We start from the raw sequence: 19,056 nt of genomic DNA, 5'->3' as shown, positions 1-19,056 counted from the left end.
CTTTATTTTATCCACTTTTTATTTGACTTCCTACTATAATAATGTCTGGGTTTAATTTCCTTCTCAGCCTTCACCTGCTTTTACACATTAAAAAAAAAGAAATGGCAAAAAAAAAATCTTATTCAGTTAAAAAAATTGCAAATCTTCCATAATAATTTAGAGTGAGCTGACAACATTTTTTATTATTTGCTAGGAATTCATTATGCTTCAGTAGGATTCAGTAGAAAAGCTCATCAGTATAAGCAATGGGGGGGTTTTTTTCTTTTTCATTTTTTTTCCCCCTCTAGGTTGGCAGATAATTCAGAAAGTAGAAATCTTTTCCCTTTGGCATTTTAACCTATTCTGGGAAATTGTCTAGTTTTTAATAGTGTGTGGCCTGCCTGTTCAACTGCACATGCGGCATCCAGAATATAACTAGGCATCTAAAGCTTTAGAATAAAATATTTTTTCTCCCAATATTATAACTATTTTTCAACTATTAGTACTTACAACATTTTATGTTCTGTCAATCAGTTACCCCAAAAGAATTGAAATAACGTCTGCCAACTATCAGAAACCCCATCCAGTAATTTTGCTCTTACAAGTAAAAAAATTATCTCACTGAAAACCCACACTAGATCACAGATTTCCTGCAGTTGTACAGATAATACAGTTTTGCTACAGACTTCTGCATTCCCTTCATTATAGTTTTGGCACTGTATTATTCTTGTCAAAGTCCTTTGACTTGGGTCATATAAAATATAGGAGGTTTGTCCTATATTTTATAGGTTTATTTTTATAGGTATATTTTATAGGTAAAATTTTATATTTCATAGGTAAAATATAAGAGGTTTGTCCTATATTTCATGAGAGACTCATCCTGAGAACTGGAAGAGCTCCTTCCTGAAGGAATCACCTGAATTGCCAACATGATTTTTACAGCAAATAAAATGCATTCCAGAGTGTTATCATTTTTTCCTAGAAAATAATTTTGGCTCCTAGGCTTGTTCTTGTTCCAATGATGCCAGATCAGTCTTCCACGCTTACAAATTAAGTGACTAATTGCACGAACTACAAACTCTACTAAAGATTAATGAAACTCCATCTCCAACCTCCTGTGTTTTCTCTAAAGCTTTTATAATTAACTCCTCAATGATCATTTTCCTGAGGAAGCAAGAAATGGAATACAGTAGCATCTACCAACCCCATTCTTCAACTGTTTGTGGAGCTAAACGAAGACAAAAAAATGCCGTATGTCCAGTGTTTGCTTCCACAGAGAAAGAACATCTGAAGAAACAATAGGATTATTAATTTATTTCCCTGAATGCTTTAGACCACCTTCAAAGGAAAAACATAAGAACTGAATCCTTTTTTTCCCATCTTACCTTGTAAATGATGTGACGTAAGTTCAAATTCTGTATAATCATTACAAATGTGGTATACAAGTCCAGTGCTGGTAAAGAACATAATTCTTCCACTACCAGGGAAGTTTTACTGTTTTCAGGTAGCTTTAGCAGCAGGCTAAGTACTTCTTCATCACATCTTCCAGTTAAAGCTACCAGAAAGGCACTGTAAAATACCTATCATAATGTATGTTTATTAGATTTTTTTCTCCCTGAAATGCATCACCTTCTTTTATAGTCAATAAGGTGAGAATTTGTGACACAGTGACATGACAACTTGCAGTCATCAACAGACCTGAAATAATGAACTCTATAACAGATTGGTATGTTCTTACTTTATATTCTATGTACATATATAGAGATGAAGTGTATTTCTTATAAAGATTTACTTTCATTTGTGAACAGGTCGATCATTCATTCTAGGAGCAATCATACCATAAGCAGGCATCTTTACAATGCTGAACATACCCATTCTAGCAGATATACACCTTCGTTGCAGAAACACTTAAAGATCAAAATCTAGATGTATGAATCACTAAAATCAAACAATATGGACCTTCCTTCTTTCAGAGCACACACAAATTTGACACTTAGGGATGTCTATATGGACAACACTTACTCTGAGCTAGCTCACATTTCTCAGTTCAACAGTCCTTTGAAGTGTTATTATTTAATAGTGGGTGAAGGAACAAGTGCCTAAGCAGACCTTGGGCAAAACTACAATAAAAACTCCTTGGATAATGATGGTTTGTTTCTTCCTACAAAAATGTCACATCAAAAGACAAATGTTTACAGCCCAGACGTCTCAGGAGATCTTAGCTACCCTTTGTCCTGAAATGCCTGAAAGAAAACAAATGGCAACAAGTGCAGAAAAATTACAAGTTTGGAGCCTGTAGGAACCAAAGTACGGTACTCAGGGCTCCTTAGGACAGAACCTGCCTCCACTGAATGCATCTGTAACTAGTAACAGTACTCAGTGAGGGAGAGGATCCCCAAAAACTCAAACTAGGAGCCAAAGTTGGTCAAGATGTGCAATTTAACTCATTAATTCCTATGAACATCTTAATGTCCAACTTATTAATTTGACTTTTAGATTTTTATTCTGGAGCAGAATTTTGCCTTTGTGATTCCAAAGGTTTTCCTATATATTTCAATATTCCCTTTTTTTGTGCGTGTACAAGGAACAGAATATGACTATAAATATAATTCTACTAGCAACATAAAAGGATACCAATTTGGACAACTTCTTGTGGAGGAAATTTGACTCTGTGATAAAATTTGCAATTTATTTCCTCATGTCCCACATGAATATCACCATTTCAGTCCATTTTTTAACCCATTTGGCATTTTATCCAACAAATTACATCCCTCTGAACTTTCCTTGCAGCTTTATAAGTAACAGAGCTAATCCAAACTCTTATTTTCCTTATGAATGCTTATAGTCTTCCTGTAAGGAAGACTATAATGAATGCTTATAGTCTTCAGGTTACAGGGTTTGAACAGTTTCAAAACAATCACATGTCAATGAGCATGGCCAGAACATAATATTGTGGCAGAAATTAAGGGTAAGTGCAATAAGCACAAACAACTCATAGGCTTACCCTTACCATTCCAGAGGCAAGCGCAGGAGTAGTATACAATCACAGAAATACAGGACTGCAATGAGCCTGCAGCTATCATTGGGGTTATCAGACAGTGGCTATATATACCATAAAAATAATGGGTCTGCCTAAATTATACCTTAAAAAAGTATTTGTGCATCTTGCATAATCAGTAAGAGACAAAGGCTTTAATGCTGCAGTTGTACTGGGGGAGGATTTAAGCACTTAAGCAAACAAAAAATTCTGTATAGATACGCAAATGTAAGATGCATACATATATCTAAACTCTACATGGGACTTTGGCAAAAATAAGGCTAGAAAGTAGTTTGAAAATAGCATTATTCCAAAAGATCAAAAGTGCACCGAATCCCATTTAACTGAATCACTTCCAGATGACTTCTCTCATTACCATTTACTGGTATCAAAATAACAAGCTAACAGTAAAGGCAGTCACACGGCCAAAGAAGCAGAAATAAAAAATCATCTATAAGTAGTTGATAGTCTGAACTGCATTTTTAATAGCCACACTTTTCACGACCTTGCAACTGTTTCTGCAAGTGGAGCATCAGTGACACCCAGTGGCTGCTTTATTGACCTGATTAGTTAATACCAAATGTATCCCCAACTCTCTTCAGTCATACAAAAAAAAGGAGAGAGAACCGGTAAGTTGGGTGGCATTTTTCATTATTTCTGATAATCACGGGGATCACAGAAAACAGCAGCAATGCTGACACACACAGTCCTTCACTCAGAAAACTTACACAATCTACCCTTTAGACAACAGTCAAGAGAAAACAGATAAATAAAGTGGAGGTCAGGCAACATAGTGGTAAAATAATGTAAGAGCAGTGAGGAGCACACGAAGGATTACCAAAAAAAATAATCAGACAACTCTGTACTGGAAGGATCAGAGGTGGGAAGACACAATACGATTTCTTCAGGAATCCTTACCTTTTCCATAGTACCAAGATAGCAAAGCTCAAATTCCGTATCAGCACAAGGGATTAAAACACTGCTGAAGGTAATCAAGCAGTGCCATTTAGACCAGAAGACTAGTCCTACTATAAATTGATTTCTTGATATTTCACACTATTATTTTGAAGTCCTAAATCTCATGATATATTCCACATAGAAGTGACAAGTGAAAACACAAGATTCCACACAAACAAGGTGGTTTGTTTTGTTTTGGTTGAAACATCAGGCTATGGACTGATCCATTAATTTAACACCTCTTTTCAATCTTTCACCTTTGAATGAGAGATACTGGCTTCCAAGATGGTACTGATAGTTTCTTCAGAAATATTGACAGAAGAACCTATGTCCAGCCTCAACTGAGTAAGATTCTGCACACACTCCTTGACCTTCACATCTGTAAGAGAAAAAAAATAGTGCCAATAGTACAAATCTGCTTAATTAAATTGCCCACAGACTGTACCCTTTTCATTAGATTTATTCTGAGGGGTGATAAGAAACACAAAACCTTCATATTATGTAAATCATTTCAACTTCAAATGTTAAGGTCACTCTCCTGGCAGACTGAAGGGCTTGTGCATCTGTTTCCATTATCCTATAAAAGCACAGGTTATCCCACATCCCTGCGTTACAAGAACATATGAAATTAGTTAAGGAGCCTTTAGTCCTTTAAGATTTTCTCTTTCCACTAACTTAAGACCCCTCTTCTTTCTAATTAATCCCTGCATCTTACTGGACAGGCTCTGACAGGGTAAACTATACTGTCCTGTGCCAACTCAAGCGCATGTATGTGCACATGTGCGTAATGAAAATATATTGCATTATCAGTAGTCTCAATAAGCAGTATCCCTTTAAAGTTTGAAGAACAATGAAAAAACTATTGTCCTGTAAAATTATGCAGCAGTGACTTGTAAAAACAGTGAAGAAAACTGGAACCCACCATTCAGAAGATTAAAATTGCTGAGAAAAGCTGCCGCTGGATTTTCTGACAACTGTAGCTCCAAATTTTCAGCCACCCTGAAACAATAGCCTTAGTTTCACAAGTTATCAGAACTAAGTCATTGACATTACTGTGTATAAAGAGTAACTTGAATAGTGAAACAGCCACTAAATGAGGCAAAAGGGTCACATTGTGCTCTATGCGCACACACTGTGCATGCAGTAAGCAACTCTACAGACCTCCTCATGCTGTATTTATGTGGCGCAGCGTTCATCATATTTCATGCCTAAATGAGATTGCAAATGTAGAGATCTTCCCATGATGGCTAAGTGCTCTAGCAAACAGTAGCTTATGGAGAAGCACAGGTCTAGCAATGTCTCACTTCCATGTTTCTTACTGAACACACATTTTTAAAACCTAGAGATATAATGCACTGCAGTTCAGGACGAATAAAGTCTATCTGATTGTAATTTAAGTGATAAAGAGTATACACACGTAAGGTATTATTTACCATTCAAAAACTGGATATAAGTCTATGATCCATCAGAGCAGCATCTAAGCTCAAATTCTTCAGTATTATTTCAATAATTCACATAGACCATTCAAGCCCATTATGAAACCAATCCAACAGTCAAACCAGCACAGCAACAATTATAACAAGAACCACTTCTAACTGACAGCAAGTTTGAAATTCTCTGTAGTAGCAATTTTATTCATTTACTTAAAATTTATTATTTTTCCTCAAAGGAATAACAAATATCTCAAATTATTTAGAGTTCAAGCCTGTGAGTTTTCAAGCACCATCCCGTGTTTCTGACTGTTTGAACTGCTGAACTGATCCAACTGTTTAACATTTTGCAAAAGATATCCAGCTGCTGAGAGGACAAGGCCATGGCAAAACAGCTTTAAATAAAAAATTAAGATATCAAAATTTTTACCTAACTGAGGTCATGGAAAATTGAAAATTTTCTTAGTTGTAATTCAAAGCATTCTCTTTGTGGAACAGCAAGATCTGCTGCAAGCGCTCAGCAAAAGTGTAAGGGCTTTTAGAAATATCCAGAATTTTGCTAATTTACTTAAGCAATTTCTACATTATGTGCACTCAATTTTCAGTTTAATGAACAAAGCTTAAAGATGCTTTGATAAATAGTGTTTCTCCTGGAATTACATAATTTAGAAAACAGACATATGCACAAAATAATGTCTCTAACAAGAACCATTTGGGCTTTACATTTGCAGTCGTCTCTGTGTGTTTACAAACATTAGCTGACATTCACAGCTGCCATTGCTGGTGTTCTGTACGGTTTTCAGGAAGCTCTCCAAAGTGTTGGAAAGTTTTTGGTTTACATATGCCATACTCTCACAATCCCCTTTGTCAAAAGAAGGCCACATTCTTTCAATATCCTGCAAAACACAGTGATCACATGGTTAGCAAATTCATGAGATTATGTTATTGCTTGAAGTAGCAGGTCTTGGCAACTAGATGATGCATATTTTCAAATGAGAATATGGGTAAGGTAATACTCTTTTACTCATTGTATTTGTAATTGCAACTAGGTGAGCGTTTTCAAGAACCAAGGAATCTTCAGACCTGAGTTTTGGAAACAATCAAAAATGCTGTGAATTTCACCTAGCCTATCAAGGAGACTCATCCATTAAAAGAAATGCCAACAATTTCATTTGAAATTCAATTTCAAAATGAAATGAGCTTTAATTTTTTTATTTTAGGCTGACCACTTTTATCTTTTTCCTAAAAAATTGTTCTAAACAACACCAGTTTCCATTCAGCAAATTGAAAAATCTGGATATCAATATACAAAGTTTTTCTTGCATTATGCTTTATGTAGTATTCACTTTTATCTTTTCTCCTGAATATTCACATTTCTGATTTTGCAAGTTTGGTTGGTTTCTTTTAATATTTGCAGAAGTAGGTCATTGAATAGTGGTGGCTACAGAAATGCATTTGTTCCGCAAAAATTTACTTTAAGATAAGAGTGATGCTTCTGACTTGGCAAATTCTATACCAAAAGAATGACTTTAGTATTTCATCTGTGTGTGCACGTGTGTTTGTGCTCTCCAAATGCCTGCTTCCAGCTCTGGATGAGTCTCTAAATGCCAAATGTTACTCTCTCCTGCTGGTAATTTCATGCACTGTTAAAGAAAAACAGACTGACCCCAACTGGTAACCACAATTGCTATTTTAGCCTGAATGACTCTGGCCAAGAGTTTTATTTGTATCTATCTAGCTTGATTTCACAACTGCTCTTGTGAAGATTTAAAAGTATAAATGTACTCTGAGTCATGAAATTAGCATTATCACAAAATTTAAAGGAATTAAAAATAGGCTGCTCTTTGTTATTGAGTGGCAATCTAGTTATTCTAGTTATAGGAATTCTAGTAATTCTAATTACATTTACAGCTTTCAAAGCTCACCAATGTTTACCTAAGGAATTCTTTCTGGGCATCACTATCGAAAGCATCAGAGATATACCTGTACAAACCTCAGCTTTGTATAGCCACTGTGGGGGCTCATCATTCAGACAGCAGGAAAAAAAGACATTTCCACTAGTTTCAAAAGTTTAATGCACGTTGTAAAGAACACTTGTAGGTGTGGAAACCACTCAAACCTGATAACGATCTTGAACCAGAGTGATTCCTTCAATGACAGAGAGAAGTAAGTGACTCGTGAATCCACCTTTACACTTTGTAACAACACAGAAAAGGTTGCCAGTGACAACTGGTTCTTCTGTAAGAGAAAACATCCAGGCTTAATCAGTTGTAAAAAAAAAAATAAAATTACTGTAATCAGATGAAAAGCTAACAAAATAATAAGGGACAGTAAAGTTTTTAAGAGCAAAGAAAGTCTGATGTGTTAAGGCACTGAGAAATATTTCTGGCTAAATTTATTTATCACTGCAGAGGGTAAGAAGGGCTTGTTTGATTCAATTTCCATTACTTTTCTCCATTACGCTTTCCTGATCAATAATAAGAACAGCAATATCTGCTAAAGAACCAGAGAAGGAAACTTCATTTTTGCTCTTTGTGAGCAAGAAGCACAACTCTGAGAAACTGTGTATATTAACCATGTCTACCTCCTCCTTGGGCAGGCTCCCCTGATCCTATTTCCCTGTGGAGACATCAGGATGTTACTAACCCTCCAGTGAGCAGTAACTTTCAAACCCTAGCTGCAAGGGGAGGAAAACAGCATTACATACACATTTTGCATATCTAGGAATAAAGAATCCGTATAGAGGATATTTATCACCTGATCATCCATGGCGGAACCTTCTACCCAAGATTGCAGCACCCACCTCCCTGGAAAAATGCTCCATTCCCCTGTCTGTAGTGGGTTTGTACATAGGTTGGCAGGGAAGGAGTTTGCCTTGACAGTTGAATTCTGGTTCATGGAAGGATCAAGTTTGGTTTTGTCCCCCAAGATTTTTTTCTTATGTTTGGTTCATAAGTCAACAAGGAAGAATAATAAACATTCACCACTGCTTTTAAAACAAGGAAACCTTGATCTTGCTCACAGAAGTAATACAATGACACTCAGTAATGCAAACCAAGTCAAGCAGCTTTCATCTTTTGTCATTAGGTTTCGTAATGTTTTCTGTATCAAATGAAACATCCCTATGAAGAGTATTGAAATGACAGTTTCTTAATCTCAGTTCTCTCAATAAATAGACTGTTCTTTAGAGGTCAAAGACAGATCCCATATACCTGGCACACATTTTCAGTGCTACTTATTCTGAGCTCAACATTGCTACTGTTTTACTCTTTGAGAACTTCATCAGTCACAGGAGAGTGGAGAAGATAGTCAGGACTGGGTTGTAATCATATCTTATGTTTTCTTTGGAAATTAAGTTGGCCTAAAATATTACCAATCTCATCCCTTGCACTAGAACAACAGGTTAATGCCTCCTGATTGCTCTTTGCAAACAATTCTGGGCATAGTTGGTTTAAAATATGAAGTTTGAAAAGCAAAGGCTTTTGTTTCCCCAAAGAAAATATAATGTGAAATCACACCCTTAGGTCAATACAGAGCCTTTCTTAAAGTGCTCGTCTTGGGGGCCTATATGCAAGGAATAAAACAATCCTAACATATTAAAATTTGAACAATTTGTTGAAGGTTATTCAGCTACAGTTTGCCAATCCACTGGCTCAACACAGCCAGAATTGGGAAATACCTCTTCCTTTATATACTTGCCCCATTTTTCCTTTCTGTCAGCTATATACTACCTTGTGGCAACTTTGGTTTATTAAAAAAAAACCAACCCTGTGACTTGACTCAGTTCCCTATCCTAGCAGAAAAATGTCCAGTAAAAAAAGGTAAGACAAAACCCCAATGTGTGTACAGTCTTCTGCTGGGTTTGTGAGTCAAACAAAAAAAAGGAAGAGGTTCTGCTGTGTCTGAGTAAGCCCAGGAGGAAGGGAAAGAGCACATGGCTAAAAATGATGGAAGAGGAGCTGCAAGACCTCTTACTTCCACTGAGATTTTGAATTAACATGACCACTCCAGAAAGAAGGCATCCCTTTATGCCATCTGCATCAAAATTTTTCCCGTGTCTCTGTTGGTTTAATTTCCAGGCATCAGTATGTTTGCATTGCTTGGCATCACCCAAATTAACTTATTTTTATAAAAGTTTGCTCAAAGTAAAGCCTTAATGTTATGTACTATGACATATGGTGACCCATACAGTCACTACTGTGGTAACCAACCTGAAAAGATTTTAAGAACATTCAAAATGGTAAACTGCAACTTCTGCAACAGTAGGAAGCTAGTAGGATATAAATGTTTCTGAAGAATCCTGCAGATTTTAGATGCTCTGTAGAAAGATTAATAATAAAGTATTATTTTCTTAATAAGGGTACCACAGAAAATTTTAAGTGACTATGTACAGTTGCAATCTTCAACGGATCATATAAGGATTTCAATATTAACAGTTATTACGTTTGCGTGTACTATTTCAAAATCAGAACATAATATTTCCATGTTAAAAAAAAAGCACACACACATACACACACACATGCAAAAAAAAAAGGTTTTCATCACGACACCAAGTCATCAGACTTTAGGAGTGCTAGAAACTACCTTATCAAAAGAAGGAAAATCATAACGGCTTCAGAAATATTGAGAACTCACAGCATATATTGACTTTAGGACAAAGAGAAGATTACTCAAAATCTCTGATAATCATCATTTGGGGAAAATAAAGCACTTTTCTAGTATTTGCTTTTAATATTTCAACAGATTTGGCTAACACCTAGCCCTGATGACCACTGATTTGAGATAGTTGGATATTAATCATAAAGGTCTGAATAACACAGAGTCATGCATCAACTTCAGTACGCTGTTTCTCAGCTGGCCTACATCAGTAGGATCAGTAACTTCACCAGCAGAACACCCTAGAGCTGTTTGGAGCAACCAACTTTCATTCATTATTACTTAAATGCAGTAATTCCAGTCCAGCAGCACTTTACTATAAATAATTTGTCAGTAAACATTCTCCCAAAGCAGAGTTTCCTCTGCTGCTGAATTACATTTGATTTGAGTAATCTGGCAAAAATTATCTTGGGCTCAAGATTCCTTCAGAAACTGCATTTGCTAAACTGAACAATTTAACACTACAACCATAGCCCCAAAAAGTGTCATCTTGTTTGCATAAGTCATCATCAAATTTAAGTTGAAGACATTTCAAACACAGTATATCTACATTTGAATATAGAAAGAAAAAAAAAAAAAAACAACAAAACAAACCACAAATCATTAGTCCCAAACATTCCTTAATACTTAGCTCCACAGCCAAAATGACTGTTGTCCACCAGTAACTGTGGGTTCAGTCTTCAGACATGCAAGGATTTTAAAACACTAGTATCTTCAAATATTTGGTTCTACAATAATTCTAAAGAAACCAGCTCGAGTATCAATGCAGATGACTAAACACAAACTCGTCCACACGATACAGTGTGATACCAACTATGTCTGACCTGAACACTGTAAGTCGCTAAAAAATATTGTTTTACTCAAAGGCACAAATGAAACAGTAATTAAGTTAATAAAAGTTTTGATTGAGCCGTTTAAAAAGAGCCCTTCTGTCATCATCAGCACATTATCAAAATGAGTACATAGAAAATTCTCACCTTATTTCTGCCATTATATCCTCATGCAAATCCTTTAGTAAGAAGGTTATTTTGTTCCTGTCATGTTCTATGGTAGACTGAAATATCATTTGCAAGATCTCTTGCACGATCTCCAGAGCTCTGTTTTGGGACTGAGTAGAAACTTCTCTATATTGTGCATTATCAAAAAATGAATCAATGAAGTCAACTATCTGAAGTTCAGTATTGTTTATATGCAGAAATTCCTCTATAACAGAAAGATCAGCAATTATACGAAGGAGAGTGTTTAGCAAAACTGAATTAGCAGTGTGAGAATTATTCAATTTTTCTCCACTAAGATGATCATCAACAAACAACATACCAGTGTAATCTTCCTTAGACTTATTTTGGAATAGTTCCAAAAAGTCAATAACATCTTTGACAAACAGCAGGAGGCCATTTGATGAATTTTCATTAGCCATAAGGAGAATTAGAGTATGCATTATTTTAGAATAATTTTTATTGTTACACTCACATAGAAAGCTGTTCAAAATCTCTTGTATGTCTTCAAAATTTCTTAACATAGCATCTACAGATGATGTATTAAACTGCTGTATTAAATCAGGAAGAGCCATTGAAGAGGACTGTCCAGTGGCTACCCTTAGTAATTGAAACTCTTGGTCTATGACTGCAAGTAAGTGTCTAACATTAAAATTCAACAATAAATCTTCTATGCTTGTAACTATAGGAAACCAGAAGTTCTCAAAGGCATCAGACATATTATTGTTTCCATTTAAAGCTGATAATATCATAAGCATTGCATATGTCTGGTTTCCAAGAGAAGAGAGCATCATTAAAGGCTGAATTACAGAAATAAAAGAAAGGACAGCTTCTGTATCTAGAAGTCCAGAAACTTCACTGGTCATATTCTTAACATTTGTAAGAACAGTCTTTATAAGTGATGTTCTTGAATGTCTGTTCCAACTTAGACCATCATAAAGATCATGCAGATGTTCAAGAACACCTTTGGCCATCTCCATTTCTGCCACTGACATACTGGCGAGAGTTTCTACAATTTGTAAAGCCACCTGTCTCTTAAATGTGGAGGAACAATTGATTGAGGATGTATTATTCACCTGCAGTGGCACAGTGTGGACAGACAGCTCATTCCAAAAATCTAGCAGCTTTCTGAGAACTGAGCTATTCATATGATGGAGCTCAGAAAACTTCAAAAGAATAGAGTTCCATTCTTTGATTTGAAGAAAAAAGCAAGTCAGATTGCGAGCAATATCTGTCTGAAAGTCTTCCATAGCGCATGAGGAACTGTCATCCAGAGTGACAAGTTTCAGCTCCCTAATTACTTCAATGACTGCATTGTAACTAAGAGTAGAATTGCTATGCATAAAGTCACAAGGTTTAAAAGGGGGATCACTCTGAGGTGTTGCTGTTGTGAGAGTCCAGCAGAATGACACAGAAAAACAAACTGAGAACTCTGCGGGTTCATCAGACATATCTGTCAGTGTGTCCAGTAACATTAGAAGACTTTCTACTTGATTAGAGAACTCCTCTTCAGTAAACATTGGCATTTTTGCTTCCTGAGTCAGTATGAAATCATATACTTCTGTGAGTGCTTCTGTTATGTTTCCATGAGCTAATCTTTCTGTAAGGCCGATGACATCAAGGAGGAGATGGAACATCTCTTCTACATCATAGAGCTCATCTTGTTTAAAGACTCGTGTTATTTGCCATAAGCCAGTCAGGTTCCAATTACAGGAATTGTTCTCAAATGCATCCCACCAGTCTGTTAACATCCCTAACTCAGAGATCTCAATATACAAAGGTTTGATGCTTTTAAAGAAATTATCTAGGCTCCCCTGGACTTGTTTCAATTGACTTATCAAGAACTCAACATCCATGTTCCTCGTATTTTGCACCAGGGCTACAATATGTTTTAGAAACTCTTTATCATCTCTTAATGGAAAGCCAGTAAAGCTAGAAGACTCGAAAATTTTAAGTGCCTTCCTTACCAGTTCAATATTCAGAGCTGCTGTTTCTATCAGTTTCTGGACAAACATTTTTTGTTCACCCTGCAATTCTGAGTCAAGTTTACTAATCACATATTGAATGAACTCCATCAACAAACTGGTATTTTTCTCATGCAAGAAAGGTTCAATCCCAATATCCAAATGAGAGGAGCTGTTTTCTTGGATTTCAAAATTTGTATTTTGCAGAAAAGTTTGAATTTCTGCCAAAAGTTCTACTGATGAAAGATGAACATGGTGAAAAGAATTAAGGAACATCCTTGAAGTCCTGTTAAATTCATGGATCGAATGACTAAAATGTGTCTTATTTGATGTATACTGTGAGTGCCCCACTAAATCATTAACAACCATTTGTATTTGCCCTCCAGAGTTATTTAAAAGTGTAAAAATAAATTCAAGCACACCAATGTCATCTTTCACATAAAATTCAGGGAGAATGAATTTTAAAGTTTTTGCTATGATATTGAAATAAACATTTGCACAAATCACATCAGAACCAGTTAGGGAACATTCAGGGAGTATCAAACTAAAAATCAAATTAACAAAGTCCATCACATTCATTAGCTTAGCATCTGTCTCAATGTTTCCCAGAGATTTCAGTAGAAATAAAATATGTTTTGCACTTTCAAGATGTGAAGATGACTTGTATTTTTCACTGAGATTACTTAATCCACGCATCCATCTGTTGCAATCCTCTGCTTCATCCACTGTACTATAAAAATTCAGAAGGGAATTAAGATGAGATGAAAAATTTGTTTGCAAATGGCTTATGTCTTTCAGAGTACTGTCCAAAATTAGTTTGGTAATATTCTGGAGAACGCTGATACAAACCATATATTTGCCTTGAGGTACACTTTTGAAGAAAGCAGCTGTGTCTTTTATCTCAGTGAGAATAATTCCAAGTTCCTTTTGGGAGAGCTTGAGAATAGTAGAAAGGGAATTTCCAATGGAAAATACACCAGCACCCCTATCTTCTCCCTTGGGTCCTCCTGAGATGAAAGTATCAAGCCAAGAATTCAAAAACTCTCCATTAGCAACCTTCAGTATAGATTTCTGCAATTCAGTTATCATGACTCCCATCATGTCTAAAACACTTTCTAAACTGTTACCTTTAAGTGAGTTTGTGACATCAATTGCATTGATAAATACACTTTGAAGATTAGCAAGCAAAGCTTCAAAATCTTTCCAGTCGTTTAAATCACCACCTCCTTCAAACATGATTTTTAATAGATTCATTGCTGCTGTTGCATCTTCAACAATAACCATAGCTGTATTATTGCACAGTTTGTCATGAGTTGCATTTAAAAGACTTACAGAAAGATCTGCCAAATCATTTCTTAGATGGACAAAAAAGGTTGAATTCAAATTTAAGATTTTGGATGCTTCTTCAAAAATCTCTGTCCAGCTTTGAAGCCATGTAAAAGTGCAGTCCAAAGCAGAAGGCACACTTACCTTATCTCCCAAGTTTGTTATATTAGACAGAACATTGTCCAGTGGAAGCAAGAGTAAGCTGTAAACCTCTTCTGATTGATCTACAGAAGTAATATTTGATAGATAAAAATCAATGCACGTATTATTTACCAGGCATCCTGGGGAGATATCAAGAAACTGTTCCAAATAACAAAAAGCAGCTGTCTGGAGCTCTTTATCCATAAACAAAGTTTTAAGGCTGCTCAGAGTGCTATAGACAACTTGCATCTCTTTTTTTCCTTTCTGTGCAAGAGACTGGGCCTGAAACTCTGTGTAGTTGTAGATGATTAGCAATTTTTCACAGAGAGACTCACTGGTAAGGTTCCAGAGAAGATCAAAAGTTTCAGACAGAAAATCAAAAACTCGATCCCTATCTTGTAAATCATGCCATACTTGAAAAGATGAAATATCTTTTGAAGTCTCATAAAGAAATTTTAACAGAGTGCTATTGCTCTCAAAATTTAAGACCAGATCATCATTCTGATACAGAGAGAAAAGTATAGGAAATAATAAGGCCACACTAGAACTGTTTAATTTTTGTGTGGTTTTAAAGAAATTGTGCACAATTTCTTCTAATTCTTGCACTTTATACATAAAAGTTGCATTTGAGAGTAATAAAAAGGAGGTATTACCCACGCCATGAATTGTGCTGAAAGACACATTGACATGATCATCAGTCAGTGATCTGACCTCATAGAGAGTCCTCAGGAAGTTTTCACTTAAGTGTTTCAGATGGTTCAAAGCAGGAACATTTAACTCTGGCCAATCAGTCAGGATATTTTGGAGCAATAGCACACTTCTATTATGGATTTTATTTTGTCTAATGGAAAATATAATTCTAGATAAGGTCTCCAATACTTCCTCCTCTTCCACTTGACTCAAATGAGAAAGCCTAGAATCAAGTTCATAGAATACAATTCTCACTATGTGCCAGAAAATTTCTGTATTCTCTTTTGTCCAGAATCTCTGAAGAGGCTTGAAAATTTTTCGTAGCTCATTATGGAGTTCAGAAACTGCAAGTGAGAAATTAGTGGCGGATTCCTTTCCCTCAGCAAAATTTTTCATCCATGTAATTGTATTATTCAAGACATTTTCAATTAGAGACTGGTTTGAAGAAGTTGAGAAATCAAGCATTATAATTTCTTCTATGACTTCTACAAGATGAAAAAGATGATCCACTTCCTTTTCACCAGAAATCCGTAAATTTTCTTGTCTATTCAAAAACTCTTTGAAAGCTGTCAAAATCCTGAAAAATTAAGTACAAGTTTTTTCTTGTTAGTTGCCTAGCATGCAGACAAGAATTGGTAAAATATATATATTATATATATATATATATATACAATATATATTGTATAATTTTAGAATACAGTTTTTTTTATTTTTATTTTATTATATATATTATATATATTAATTATAAATATATAAATATTAATTATATAAGCATATAAGTATATATTTATTGTATTTATTTTTATTTGCTTAACTCAAAGAAAGTTCAAATATCATATCACCACAAAACCTGAAACAGCACAAATGACAATCACTTTTGTTTTCAAAAACGTGACAAAACTCACTGAAAAGCCACAGCCACATTCAAATCAAAACCCAAATGTAGGTAGTTAAGTTAAAGAAGCGTGCATTTATCAGTAATTATAATCAAGCTTGTATGCCACAAGGAGTCAAACACCTTTAATTTAAGTACGTCACATTTTCAGATGCCAAAAAGAGCAAAGCTTTTATGCTCCACAACTAATTATTTTATAGAAAGAAACTTATCAATAAAATGGATCAAATCCTCTAATTTTCTGTGAATTGTGAAGATTTTTTTTAATAATTACTGAAAGCTAAAACATTCCAGTTGACCAGCTGATAGCTGAACACTGTTACTCTAATATCTAGAAAAAAAACCCAAATCTGAAATCACAGTGAAAATTGGAATGCTCCAACTGATGTTTCCATTATGTCAATACTATTTATCAAAAGAAAAAGTGTTTACTAACTCTGTAAGACTGGTTGAGACTGAGATGCATTGAAAAAGGAGCATTCCAATGCAGAGATCTCAAGTTGTAAATACTTTTTTCTTAAATACATTTTCTTTTAATAGTTAAAATGCAGAACAACGCACACCATTAAAAAGCTTTTTGAGGGAATTTCTGTGTCAATTTTGGGAATGGCTTCTACAGAAGAGAAACCAAGATGTCAAACACTGGGAAAGAAAAAAAAAAAAAAGCATTCCCCATGTAGAATTTCTTTCTTAGACCTATTCAAGTTAAAGAAATACCTCTGCATGTATAGCAAGGAAAACCCAAACAAGTCAAGTGATTTTGTTAGTGCTACTGTGTAAAGAAAATAGTGTATATTCTAGAAACAGTATTTGAGACCAAATCCAAATCCTTGCCCTAGAAAATGTGTCTTTATAACAAAGTTGGGAAAGAGGACAAAAGAAAAATGATTGAACATTCAAGATTTCAATTTGCATTCTACTTAACTTCCATTTTATTTTTACTGTAGATATCAAGAATATCTTCTCTTTTGAAAACCCAAACCAGGAGTTCTTTGCTTCTAGAGACCATTTTAATCAAGCTGCTAAAGTCCCTGTCAAGCTTTGCTTGAATGAAAAGCTTGTCATGACCTGCCTAACAGTGGAGGAAATATTCAAAATGCGCCAGGAAATATTCAAATTGCACCATTTATAAATGTTTGATTCTTCATCTTTCATTGCATTGATAGTGGTTATTTCCATTTGATAGGTTAAACAAGGGATTGATTTAGCAAGGACCTAAAAAGCAGCATAATGAAAAATAAAGCTCAAAGTCCAGAAATGTAATTTAGAAAGTATTCTTATCTATTAACAGCTGTGATCATCAGCATAGCAAGGTAAATGGTTCACAGCACTTAATAGCAGAGGCAAAACTCAACAATTAGTCTGCAATTGTTCCATGAGGGATACTTCTTTACTTTTTTTTTTTTTTTTTTTAAACAGAGTGATGATTAAATGGCTTCTGTTTCACTGTTCATCTAGACATTAGCAGAGCTATAATGCAAGTGTAGTGACAAGAATCCCTTGTAACTGTACATTGGAAGTGTCAGGAATCCACCACTTTGGTTATTACTGATAACACATCAGAGATAGAGATATCTTTTTTTTTAATGCTTTTGAATGACAGCCACAGAGACATAACTTTCTTTGCAGGATTCTATTTCTTACCAGTAATACTGAAAAACACTAGTCATTTGGTGAAAAGAGGCAGGGTAATTATGTTCAGGAATTACAAAAGTCCAAAGTGGAGGTGGGGTAAAGGATTTCTGGAAAATGGTTAAACAAAGAAAATACATTGACTAGTTCAACCTTACCGTGCCCAGGAAATAAACAAGGAATAATCTGGCAAGTCTTGCAGAAATGCTAAATAATGACCTAGGATGGTCTCCAAACTGAGCTTTTGTCTAGAACACAGAGATGCTTCTAGTCTATCTGCAGAGAAAATCAATATTTCAACATCAAGAGACAGATCAAAAAAACGTTTTATGAACTCATATGAACAACTCGATTGACTCCCACCGAAACAACTTGAATAAGTCCTACCAAATTTAGCAGGACATGAATGTGTGCAGAAAGAGAAATACATTACGTAATTTTTAAAAGTAGCAAATACGTAATTTTTATTCAAGTGTTTGATGTTAGTTCTACTGAATGATTGAAAGGAATGAAATGCTGAATCAATAAATATCAGCTCTACATAAGGCACACCTGTATTTTCCTTACAGAATTCCTTACAGAAAAATTAAAATATAATTCCTTACCAAAAAAAAAAAAAGGAAAAATATAAGATATCTTTTGAATTATACATGAGCTGCAGAACTAGTTCAAATAAGATTAGTTTTATTATACCAGAACACACTTAGTGTGTATTCAGCACTGAAACGAACACTAATATTTAGTTTTACTTGGAATTTCAGTAAAAAGAAAGCAGGTCTGTGAAATTCACTATTAGCACTCAGATAACTGAAATATCTGGAACTGTAATAGATTACAAAACCTATACAATCCATTCAGATTTGAACAGTTCATTTCACTAACACAGTTCTTTCATTAAAGAAGTCCTGCTTATTTTTGCATATATTCCATAGCTGCCCACTTACTGATGAGATATTCAGCACATTTCTGATTAGCTCTACTGAGAAAAAGAGCAGAGGAAAAAAAAACAAGTGTGTTCAGAAAAGGAGATCTTTAGCAGGAACAAAATCTTCTGCAAATCCCAAGAACTAGCTTAAAAGAAATCTACCAGTAACCTAAATGTTTCAGAAGCTGGAATTATAAGTGGTCAAAACACAGAAGAATTCAGAGCATTGTGAGAACACTTAAAGGAAATGAGCTGGTGATATTGGCCAAGGTCATTTTTTAAGAGCTGTTTTGATTAGCCACATTATGCCCTGCTTCATAGCTCCACTAAAACCTTGAGTGACACAAGTATTTAATGAGAAAGAATTATGAAATGGAAGATCTCCCATTCCTCAGCATAAATCTCAGACATTTCAAAGTTTTCCCCAAA

General features: G+C 35.0%; 1 protein-coding gene across 1 annotated transcript in view; it reads right to left on the bottom strand.

Annotated features, from left to right (window-relative positions):
* ABCA13 (ATP binding cassette subfamily A member 13) overlaps positions 1-19,056 on the bottom strand; it is a 194,277-nt gene that overhangs the window by 135,111 nt on the left and 40,110 nt on the right. The window contains exons 11-17 of the mRNA XM_063323974.1: positions 11,037-15,752; positions 9,615-9,721; positions 7,523-7,641; positions 6,127-6,299; positions 4,896-4,972; positions 4,231-4,352; positions 1,365-1,559 (exon numbers count right to left, since the gene is read on the bottom strand). Of these exons, the coding sequence (XP_063180044.1) occupies positions 1,365-1,559; positions 4,231-4,352; positions 4,896-4,972; positions 6,127-6,299; positions 7,523-7,641; positions 9,615-9,721; positions 11,037-15,752 (5,509 nt within the window). The remainder of the gene's footprint in view (positions 1-1,364; positions 1,560-4,230; positions 4,353-4,895; positions 4,973-6,126; positions 6,300-7,522; positions 7,642-9,614; positions 9,722-11,036; positions 15,753-19,056) is intronic.

This window comes from Chroicocephalus ridibundus, chromosome 2, assembly GCF_963924245.1.
Source record: "Chroicocephalus ridibundus chromosome 2, bChrRid1.1, whole genome shotgun sequence".
Classification (NCBI taxonomy): Eukaryota; Metazoa; Chordata; class Aves; order Charadriiformes; family Laridae; genus Chroicocephalus; species Chroicocephalus ridibundus.
This window is presented reverse-complemented; position numbering and strand designations above follow the sequence as displayed.